Raw genomic sequence first — 12,381 nt, forward strand, 5'->3', positions numbered from 1 at the left:
ATTTAGAACTGCCATCATTACTACTTTACACAATTTAGAACTGCCATCATTAGTACTTTACACAATTTAGAACTGCCATCATTACTACTTTACAGCAGTGTTTTTCAACCTTTTTTGAGCCAAGGCACATTTTTTTATTGGAAAAATCCCGAGGCACACCACCACCAGAAAACATCAAAAAATTAAACTCAGCAGCCGATATTGACAGAAAAAAGTAGTTCTCGCCATTGTTGGATATAAATTCAAACCATAGCCAACCATGCATCACTACAGCTCATTTTGTAATGAGCCTCACAGTGCCCATCCATCCATCCATTTTCTACCGCTTGTCCCTCTCGGGGTCGCAGGGAGTGCTGGAGCCTATTCCAGCTGCATTTGGGCGCCACCTCATCGCAGGGCCAACATTTTTAACATTATCCGACTGAGTTGTTTCCCGGCCAACATGTGCAACAAAGGTATCGAAATATAACTTTGATTTTGCGTGAATTGTTATTGATTTCAGTGCCCATCCCTCAGCGGTCTTAGTTTATAGACCAATAAAGGTTCTTGTTCTGGGGTTTCCCTTTTTATTTGGCGTGTTTACAGCATTTCCAAATTATGGGACTGCAAACACAAATGATGTCATGCTAAATGTTACCATATTACGCAAGAGCTCAGCAGGTGTTGCAAAAGTCTCTAAGTCAGTGCAGCAAATAATTTCCTTAATTCTGCTTTTTCTTTGGAAATAATTTGAAAAAAAAAAAGTACCAATGATAGTCACACACACACTAGGTGTGGTGACATTATCCTCTGCATTTGACCCATCACCCTCACCCCCTGGGAGGTGAGGGGAGCAGTGAGCAGCAGCAGTGGCCGCGCCCAGAAATCATTTTTTGGTGATTTAACCCCCAATTCCAACCCTTGATTCTGAGTGCCAAACAGGGAGGTAACGGGTCCCATTTTTATAGTATTTGGTATGACTCACGACTAGAGATGTCCGATAATGGCTTTTTTGCCGTTATCCGATATTCCGATATTGTCCAACTCTTAATTACCGATTCTGATATCATCCGATACCGATAAATACAGTCGTGGATTTAACACATTATTATGCCTAATGTTGTTGTGATGCCCCGCAGGATGCATTAAACAATGTAACAAGGTTTTCCAAAATAAATCAACTCAAGTTATGGGAAAAAAATGCCAACATGGCACTGTCACAAAGTGCATTATTTGTTTTAACATGCCTCAAAACAGCAACTTGGAATTTGGGACATGCTCTCCCTGAGAGAGCATGAGGAGGTTGAGGTGGGCGGGGTTAGGAGGGGGTGGGGAGGGCTAGGGAGTAGCGGGGGGTGTATATTGTAGCGTCCCGGAAGAGTTAGTGCTGCAAGGGGTTCTGGGTATTTGTTCTGTTTTGTTTATGTTGTGTTACGGTTCGGATGTTCTCCCGAAATGTGTTTGTCATTCTTGTTTGGTGTGGGTTCACAGTGTGGCGCATATTTGTAACAGTGTTAAAGTTGTTTATAGGGCCACCCTCAGTGTGACCTGTATGGCTGTTGACCAAGTATGCCGTAGATATTATGTGACTGGGCCGGCACGCAATAGCAGTGCCTTTAAGGTTTATTGGCGCTCTGTACTTCTCCCTACAGCGGCGTTTTAAAAAGTCATGAATTTTACTTTTTGAAACCGATAACAATAATTTCCGATATTACATTTTAAAGCATTTATCAGCCATCGGACATCTTATCGGACATCTCTACTCACGACCTACCGATCTCAAGGCAGCCCTCTAACCACAAAGCCACTGAGCTCACCAGCAGTGTTAAGACAAGTTTTTAGAAACTGTACTTCCTTTTCTTGTCAAATGTGAAGTCATTTAAGAAAGAGGAAGTTCATATGTTGCGTCAACCAAAGTTACTTTCTTACTTTTGTGCCCATCCGGCTCCTCTTGTTCTTCCCCTACGTCTTTGGCACCTTTCCTGTCGCTTTGGAAGGTTTGCAAACCTGTAACGTAGTGAAGATACAGTAGTTGTTGATGCAACATTATTGTAGCGCCATGGGGATATGCGCTATTGCTAACCCACCGTTATGTGACGCACTATCAACAGGTGCTTCAGGCTCCACAGTACTGAGGGGGACGTTAGCTTCATCGGGCCTTGAGTGGAAGTCCACAGAATAACGCTAAAGAAATCGAGGTTAGAAATACTCATTAAAGCCTAAACTTGAAAGCAAATAATCAACATTGTAGTAAATATAACAGCTGTATATTTCACTCAGAGTCAGGTTTGTGCTACTAAAACTGGACAGGCTACCATAGCATAGTTTAGCGGCTTGACAGGTAACAAAGCATTAGCATTAACACTTCAACATTAGCATTAACACTTCAACTTTCTTTGTTCAGATGCTTGTATAAAACAAAAAACACAACCAACACCCGCAAACAAAGAAATACAAAAAGCAGAAGTTGTTTTTGAGGCATATTATGAGAAGAAAAACAAATGCTTGCAAACAGGCTATCAAATAACTGTTTTGGATCAAGCCACTTCTGTTTTAATGATAGTACTAATTGATAATAATAAAATCACATGGTTTTTTTGGTGTTTTTTTTAAGTTGAATTAATAAAACAATATTAATATATTTAATATAATTAACAAAAAAGAAAAACGTGATATTTGCAAACAAGCTAGCAAATAACTGTTTGGAACTGGACCACTTGTGTTTTAATGATAGTACTAATTGATAATAATAAAATCACATGTTTATTATTTTTTTTTTTTAGTTTAATTAATAAAACAATACTAATATATTTAATAAAATTAACAAAAAAAAAAACATGATATTTGTAAACAAGCTAGCAAAGAACTGTTTGGAACCAGACCACTTGTGTTTTAATGATAGTACTAATTAATAATAAAATCACATGTTTTTTTTTTTTAAGTTTAATTAATAAAACAATATTAATATATTTAATAGAAATTTACAAACAAGCTAGCAAAGAACTGTTTAGAACCAGACCACTTGTGTTTTAATAATATTACTAATTGAAAATGATAAAATCACATTTTTCATTTTTATTAAAATATTGAGTTTAATTAATAAAACAATATAAATATATTTAATATAAACATTTTAGCAAAGAACTGTTTGGAACCAGACCACATGTGTTTTAATAACATTATTAATTGAAAATAATAAAATCACATTTTTCATTTTAATTAAAATATTTAGTTTGATTAATAAAACAATATAAATATATTTAATATAAACATTTTAGCAAAGAACTGTTTGGAACTAGACCACTTGTGTTTTATTAATAATACTAATTGAGAATAATAAAATAAAAATTGTCACATTAATTAAAGTATTTAGCTTAGTTAATAAAACAATATTAATATATTTAATATAAATATTTTAGCAAATAACTGTTTGGAACCAGACCACTTGTGTTTTAATAACATTACTAATTGAAAATAATAAAATATATTTTTTTAATTTATTCAAAGTATTTAGTTTAATTAATAAAACAATATTAAGATATTTAATGTGAACATTTTGGCAAAGAACTGGTTTGAACCAGACCACTTGTGTTTTATTAATAATACTAATTGAGAATAATAAAATAAAAATTGTCACATTAATTAAAGTATTTAGCTTAGTTAATAAAGCAATATTAATATATTTAATATAAATATTTTAGCAAAGAACTGTTTGGAACCAGACCACTTGTGTTTTAATAACATTACTAATTGAAAATAATCAAATATTAAAAAAAAAATGTAATTAAAGTATTTAGTTTAATTAATAAAACAATATTAATATATTTAATATGAACATTTTAGCAAAGAACTGCTTTGAACCAGACCACTTGTGTTTTATTAATAATACTAATTGAGAATAATAAAATCAAATGTTTCCCATTAATTAAATTATTTAGTTTAAGTAATAAAACAATATTAATACAATCAAAAAAGAAAAAAAATGGTTTAGTTTTTAAACAGCAGTGCATACAAGCTAAACTATGGGGCTAATGATTACTTTTTATATTGAAGAGCATTTGTGTCAGAATAGATCTAAAAACCTTTAAAATATAGAGTCACATTTTTGAAACAAAATACACATTTTCTGCTTTGTGTATTCTTTGCTTTCCAGACAATAAATGCTATGCTAAAGCGTAGCAATAAGTGGTAGCCATCTTAGCATTCATGCTAGAAATGAAACAACTCAATGTTTGTGAATGTGGGAGTGTATTTTGAATTGTCTACTAACCCTTTGTCGTCTCCTCACAAAGCAGCAAGCCAGGGAGAATCCGATGGCGATGATGATGATCAAAACCAGAACAATGATGCCTTGGACATTTAAAGGTATGTTAAAATGTCTTGATAAATGTGCAATGGTAAAAAGCTAAGGGTCACTCACCAGTGCTGTCATAAGTTTTCTTCATAAAAGGCTTTGCTGTGGTACCTGTGGGACAAGAAACATGCTATATTTCAAAAATGTCATTTATTTGACTAGCCAGAAGGGAGTGCTATTGCCTTTGTTTGCTTATCTTGAATATCTTCGCCTGTAGTAATATTTGTTTGCTTTGTTTATAAATCGGTCAGTAAGATTATGCAGGAATTACACAACCAGTCCAACAAACAAGCTTGGTTTATGTAAAGTTAAAAGTTTAAGTTTCAATGATTGTCACACACACACTAGGTGTGGTGAAATTTGTCCTCTGCATTTGACCCAACCCCATGTTCACCCACTTGGAGGTGAGGGCAGCAGTGAGCAGCAGCGGTGTCCGCGCTCAGGAATCATTTTGGTGATTTAACCCCCAATTCCAACCCTTGATGCTGAGTGCCAAGCATGGAGGTAATGGGTCCCATTTTTTGTAGTCCTTGGTATGACTCGGCCTGGGTTTGAACTCACAACCTCCCAGTCTCAGAGCGGACACTCTAACCACAAAGCCACTGAGCTGTTTTTTGCATAAAGCACCCATATATGTACATGTCATATGTCACTTTATTGACGAGTTGATGCATTGGTCGCTTTTTCGCTGAAAATTGACAAATGTAAGGATAAATTGTATTTTTTAAATTTAAAATACTGCATGAGTGGACATACAAACTACAGTACAGGCCAAACGTTTGGACACACCTTCTCATTCAATGGGTTTTCTTTATTTTCATGACTATTTACATTGTAGATTGTCACATCAAAACTATGAATGAACACATGTGGAGTTATGTACTTAACAAAAAAAGGTGAAATAACTGAAAACATGTTTTATGTTCTAGTTTATTCAAAATAGCCACCCTTTGCTCTGATTACTGCTTCGCACACTCTTGGCATTCTCTCCATGAGCTTCAAGCACACCTGTGAAGTGAAAACCATTTCAGGTGACTACCTCTTGAAGCTCATGGAGAGAATGCCAAGAGTGCAAAGCAGTAATCAGAGCAAAGGGTGGCCATTTTGAAGAAACTAGAATATAAAACATGTTTTCAGTTATTTCACCTTTTTTTGTTAAGTACATAACTCCACATGTGTTCATTCATACTTTTGATGTGACAATCTACAATGTAAATAGTCATGAAAATAAAGAAAACCCATTGAATGAGAAGGTGTGTCCAAACTTTTGGCCTGTACTGTATATCGACAAAGGAAAGACGAGGAACAAGTCTTAGGTTTAGTGTCTACATCAGTGGTTCTTAACCTTGTTGGAGGTACCGAACCCAACGAGTTTCATATGCGCATTCACCGAACCCTTCTTTAGTGAAAAATAAAATGTTTTTTTTTTTTTCAAACTGAAGAAAAAGTAAAATGTTTTTTTTACTGGTGCACAAAATTAACCGTGCATGAACATCACCTTGTTCAAAGAACAAAACCAACACAGTGCATGAACTCACAACAAATTACACACCTTACACACGTTACCATGAATTGATTGACGTGGACCTCGACTTAAACAAACAAAACTTATTCGGGTGTTACCACTTAGTGGTCAATTGTACGGAATATGTACTGTACTGTGTTAACTGTACTGTTTCATATAATGTATTCTCTTCCTTTGCAATCTACTCGTAAAAGTTTAAATCGATCAATCAAACAACCTGCAAATCAGATGCAAAATTAGAGGCAACATTGTTTGGGGGTCATCCAAAAGACGCCGATAGGGAGAAGTTTTTATTTACACGATAAGTTGGATGTGTCTTTACCTCCGTGGTGGAGGCTACGCCGAACCCCTAGGGTTCGATCGAACCCAGGTTAAGAACCACTGGTCTACATATATGCAGTCACTTACGTTTGTCTTTCTGGTCTTTCATTTTTGTGGTGGTGACTGTAGTCCTCGTGGTATCAGGGCCATCACCTGGATCAAGTCAAAGAGATATGAAATGTTTAAAATTATACCCTACTTAAAAATTACAGCAGATTTGTGTTCAACACAGGTTTTGGTTGTCCAAATGATGTGTTGACGTCAAATTTTCAGAAAAACCATGACCGCAAAAGTAATTCTATGATAGGTAAAACACACAAAGAACCATGACATTACATAGTCTTCAAAAGGGTGAGTCATTTCACTTCATTTTAGTGACATTTTGCCTTTCTTTTTACACTTCTATGACAGTTATGAGTGGAAAAATGTAGCTTGTGTAGTTTTGTGAAGGCAACATTTTAAGCTTGGAAAACTTTAACAGACTTCAGACTACTGTATGTTTTTATGCTTAAGTTATTAGCAGAACGTGTGTTTTTGTAAACTAATATTACATTTCTTAAATTATTTTGTTTGTTCAATGTGCAAGCCTTATTGCTTTGTCTTAATATAATTGATAATATAGTAAATATTGTCAATTACCATGTGAGACATCAGCGTTACTCGATATTAAATCATTTGTTGTTACAACCTAACAAATAGACTAACAAACAACAACCAATCCGAAATTACGATTAGTACATTAGCACAGTGTTTTTCAACCACTGGGATACAGTCTGGTGTGCCGTGGAAGGTGATCTAATTTCACCTATTTGGGGTATAAAATATTTTTTGCAAACAAGTAATTATAGTCTGCAAATGATGTGTTGTTGTTGAGTGTCGGTGCTGTCTAGAGCTCGGCAGAGTAACCGTGTAATACTCTTCCATATCAGTAGGTGGCAGCCGGTAGCTAATTGCTTTGTAGATCAATCAATCAATCAATGTTTATTTATATAGCCCTAAATCACAAGTGTCTCAAAGGGCTGCACAAGCCACAACGACATCCTCGGTACAAAGCCCACATAAGGGCAAGGAAAAACTCACCCCAGTGGGACGTCGATGTGAATGACTATGAGAAACCTTGGAGAGGACCGCATATGTGGGTAACCCCCCCCCCCTCTAGGGGAGACCGAATGCAATGGATGTCGAGTGGGTCTGACATAATATTGTGAGAGTCCAGTCCATAGTGGATCCAACATAATAGTAAGAGTCCAGTCCATAGTGGGGCCAGCAGATGTCGGAAACAGCGGGAGGCAGCGTTCAGGTAAAAAGGTATTTAATGCTTAAACAAAAAATAAACAAAAGGTAAGTGCCCCTAAGAAAAGGCATTGAAACTTAGGGAAGGTTATGCAGAACAAAATTAAAACTGAATTGGCTACAAAGTAAACAAAAACAGAATGCTGGACGACAGCAAAGACTTACTGTGGAGCAAAGATGGCGTCCACAATGTACATCCGAACATGACAATCGACAATATCCCCACGAAGAAGGATAAAAACAAAGTAGATGCGGGAAATATCGCTCAAAGGAAGACATGAAACTGCTACAGGAAAATACCAAAAAAAGAGAAAAAGACACCAAAATAGGAGCGCGAGACAAGAACTAAAACACTACACACAGGAAAACAGCAAAAAACTCAAAATAAGTCAAGGCGGGATGTTTGTTTGGTTTATTAAGGATCCCCATTAGTCTACACCGCAGTGGAGACTATTCTTCCTGGGGTGACAGATGGTGACAGTACACCTACTTTGAGACAAGAGCTGTTGTCATGCATGCTTGGTTATGGTTTGAAGTCATATCCAACAATTGCGACAACGACTTTTTACTGTCAACTGAGTTTCGTTTTTTAATGATTTCTGCTGGTGGTGTGCCTCCGCATATTTTTCAACGCAAAAAATGTGCCTTGGCTCAAAAAAGGTTGAAAAACACTGCATTAGCACATCTTAACAGATGGAAACCCCAAAATACTGAACACATTTGCCCTCTAGTGGCTGAACAAATTATAGGGATGACTATAGCACAGTCTGATTGGACGCTAACCAACGTTATCGTATATTTAAATACAAAAATATTTATAACCTCACGCACATTTTGTTCTTTGATTAATTTCAAATAGTATGTTTATAATGTGATTTTTGTATGCTTACTAGTTAGTTGAGTCCAGGTAATGATGGTTGTGGTGGTGTTAGCATAGCCCATGCTAGTACTGCTCGTGTTGCTGCTGTTGTACTTTGCAGTGGTGGACATTTCAGTGATGGAACTGTTTTCCCGCGCCGTTCCATCCGTGGTGGTGGTTTGCCGCCCTGGTTCAGGTGAAACGCTGGGAAGCGTTTGCGCGTCCGTGAGCAAAAACAAAGCGACGCCTGCAGGGAGGCCAAAAGGCAAACGTGAAGGCTTTGTATCGTACAATATTCGTATTATCTCACAATAACTCCTCACATTACACTATTTTACTGCATTTAAAAGTGCATAATCATTACTGTATATACATATATATTGAGTTCATATTATATATAGAGGTATATATACTGTACATATACATATTAGGGTTTTCCCGATACCAATAATTTAGTACCGGTACCAAAATGTATATCGATAATTTTCGATACTTTTTGATACTTTTCGAAAATAAATAGAACTACGAAAAGTGTCAATATTGGCTTAATTTGAACAGAAAATCGGTAACACTTTAGTATGGGGAACATATTCACCATTAATTAGTTGCTTATTAACATGCAAATGAGTAACATATTAGCTCTTAATGAGTCATTATTAAGTACTTATTGATGCCTTATTCTGCATGGCCTTATTATACAACCAGTAAGCCATTAACTAAGAGTCTTCCCTCAATAAGGTTAGGGTTATGGTTATGTTTAGGTTTAGGGTTAGGGTACTTAGAATATGTTCCCCTAGCGTCCAAATAACTGTAAATTAAGTCTTTGTTACGTAGAATATGTTTCCCGTACTAAAGTGTTACCAGAAAATCTGACACTGCATTAAACACTCATAGTCAAAGAACACTTTTACAAGGTTAAAATATTAATTAAAAGGCATTAAACACATTGGGCTTTTCTTGTTGCAGTCTGAGAACAATTTACAATTTTCCATATTACATATAGTCTGCCATGATCAAGGATTAGGGTAGAATAGAACAGAAAGTTTTACTGACATAATCAATTATTCATGATTTATGGTTGCCACTCCAGGTCTTTGTTATAATACAAATACAGTTATTAGTATGTACTAAAAATAAAACTATGGATACATGTACACAGATAAGCCATGTAGCAGGTAAAACACATTTATTACATTTTAATTAATTTAAATTAAATTAATACATTTTTTTTTTAAATAACATAAAACAATTTAAATTAGATACAATTTAAATTTAAATTAAAAATTAAAGATAAAACACAAATTGTAGGGATTTGCTACAAAATTTGGTCATTTAATTTGCATTAGTTGACTGCTAATTGGGCAGTTTTAACTGCGCTAATATTTGGCATCAATCCAAGCAGCTGTATGCACGTTTACGTATCTACATGTTACGTGCACCTGGGGATAGGTTGATTGGCAACACTAAATTGGCCCTAGTGTGTGAATGTGAGTGTGAATGTTGTCTGTCTATCTGTGTTGGCCCTGTGATGAGGTGGCGACTTGTCCAGGGTGTACCCCGCCTTCCACCCGATTGTAGCTGAGATAGGCTCCAGCGCCCCCCGCGACCCCGAAGGGAATAAGCGGTACAAAATGGATGGATGGATGGATGTTACGTATCTACATGTTACATATGTACATGTTACTTATCGACATGTTATGTATCTACATGTTACGTATCTACATGTTACGTATCTACATGTTACTTATCGACATGTTACGTATCTACATGTTACGTATCTACATGTTACGTATCTACATGTGCACAATAGGGGAGCTGGTTAACTTATGAGAGAGATTTCAATTAATTAGGACCGTGATACCTTATTAGGACCAGTATACTGTACAACTCTAATATATACACATATATACATACATTTTTATACACATAAACATACTCAGTATACTCTATATGTATATCTATATACTGTATATATCCACAGTTTCGCAAATGTAATCACATTTTATACTAACATCTCGATAGTACACCAGTAAATTAGGAAATATTACATAAGAAAAAGATTATTCAGGTATTTTCTGACATTGCTGCTATTTTATGTGTAAATTATGCCGCATGAAAAAAAGTATTGTTAAAAAGTTTGATACTCCACAATGACAAGCTTTAAACTCCTAAATAATACACAATATATTTAGAAATGTCAATTTGCTACCCTAAAAATACTTTATAATACATACAAATCAATCAATCAATGTTTATTTATATAGCCCTAAATCACAAGTGTCTCAAAGGGCTGCACAAGCCACAACAACATCCTCGGTTCAGATCCCACATCAGGGCAAGGAAAAACTCACAACCCAGTGGGATGTCAATGAGAATTTTATTATTAATGAGAATATTATATATTATTTGATAATTCAATAATTGTATTATTTATTTCAATGATCTATGAGTGTTTTATTATTTAATTTAGCTATTTAATTATAAGTCACCATACTTGCATTTGATACCATACAATTTACACTGAAATTGTTATCGATACATTGTTTACCTATATTATATTTGTTAATTTATTTTGAAATATTAGTTTGTATTACCTTTGTTAATTCATCCTTTATATATAACTTGCAATAAACAAAATAAAATCACATTTAAACAAAACATTTGAAACAGTTACATTCTACAACATTTGAATTATTTTAAAAAGTAGGCTTTTCTTCAGTATATTTTTTTTAAATATTCTAAAACCAACCAGGGTTAAGAAGAATATTATGAAGTCACCTTACACACAGAAAAAATCTTACCCAGGGTGAAGAATGACGGACCAAACGCTAGCATTGTGCATGTGTAGAAGGTATTTAGAAAAAATACAAGGAATAATGACAATATTGATATGTATCTTAGAAGTCTGAAAACAAAGCTGTGACACAAAAGGAACCCAAAAAGAGGATGTAGGTCTCTGAACACAGACAGGATGCAAGTGTGTTGCTTAAAATGATGCAAGTGCAAGGAAACACTGTACAGTATTTCTTCAGACACATATCTCAACTGCACAACAATACATGATCAACATTTAGCCATCAATTAAATCACTGTACAAATGATAGGTTCTGAGCATGCATTCTATAATATGTACTTTTGTATATGTTGCTGTTTAGTGTTGTACTGTTCTATGTGAATATGTGTCATTTTATAAGCCATCGTTTTATTGTCGTTAGTAGTTGTGTCATTTTGTTTTCTCCCATGTATATTAATTGTATGCCATGTGGTGTCAAATTGAGGATTACACATGGATATTAGCTGTTAGCTAAATCTGGTGCACTCATCGATTACTTGTGGTTAATGCATCGTGCACACTATCCGTGAACCAAAAAAAAAAAAAAAAAATTATATAAAATAAAATAAATAAAATATATATATATATATACATACATATATATATATATATATATATATATATATATATATATATATATATATAGATAATGTACAGTACAGGCCAAAAGTTTGGACACACCTTCTCATTCAAAAGGTGAAATAACTGAAAACATGTTTTATATTCTAGTTTCTTCAAAATAGCCACCCTATGCTCTGATTACTGCTTTGCACACTCTTGGCATTCTCTCGATGAGCTTCAAGAGGTAGTCACCTGAAATGGTTTTCACTTCACAGGTGTCATAGTGACAATCTTCAATGTAAATAGTCATTAAAATATAGAAAATGCATTGAAATAAGAAGGTGTGTCCAAACGTTTGGCCTGTACTGCGCATATATATATATATATATATAATTTTTTTTAATTTTTTTTTCACTACCACAGTTGCAATATTATTAATAGAAATGTAAAATCATTTGAGACTATTCCCTGTCGTTTTTTTTTTTTTTTTTTTTTTTTTTTTAAAGGGTTATTTTATTGCTCTAATACTGTTTTTACATCCGTTTGGTAATTTCTTTTTAATAGAAATGTAAAATCATTGGAGACTATTCCCTGTCGTTGTTTATTTTTTTATTTTTTTAAAAAGGGTTATTTTATTGCTCTAATACTGTTTTTAC

General features: G+C 34.5%; 1 protein-coding gene across 1 annotated transcript in view; it reads right to left on the reverse strand.

Annotated features, from left to right (window-relative positions):
* LOC133570205 (uncharacterized) overlaps positions 1 to 11,266 on the reverse strand; it is a 36,948-nt gene extending 25,682 nt beyond the window's left edge. The window contains exons 1-7 of the mRNA XM_061922975.1: positions 11,133 to 11,266; positions 8,363 to 8,578; positions 6,267 to 6,332; positions 4,400 to 4,444; positions 4,250 to 4,329; positions 2,067 to 2,163; positions 1,909 to 1,986 (exon numbers count right to left, since the gene is read on the reverse strand). Coding sequence (XP_061778959.1) covers positions 1,909 to 1,986; positions 2,067 to 2,163; positions 4,250 to 4,329; positions 4,400 to 4,444; positions 6,267 to 6,332; positions 8,363 to 8,578; positions 11,133 to 11,166 — 616 coding nt within the window. The 5' untranslated portion in view covers positions 11,167 to 11,266. The remainder of the gene's footprint in view (positions 1 to 1,908; positions 1,987 to 2,066; positions 2,164 to 4,249; positions 4,330 to 4,399; positions 4,445 to 6,266; positions 6,333 to 8,362; positions 8,579 to 11,132) is intronic.
* Positions 11,267 to 12,381: the final 1,115 nt, after the last annotated feature.

Source organism: Nerophis lumbriciformis, linkage group LG27 (assembly GCF_033978685.3).
Source record: "Nerophis lumbriciformis linkage group LG27, RoL_Nlum_v2.1, whole genome shotgun sequence".
In the NCBI taxonomy this organism is placed as follows: domain Eukaryota; kingdom Metazoa; phylum Chordata; class Actinopteri; order Syngnathiformes; family Syngnathidae; genus Nerophis; species Nerophis lumbriciformis.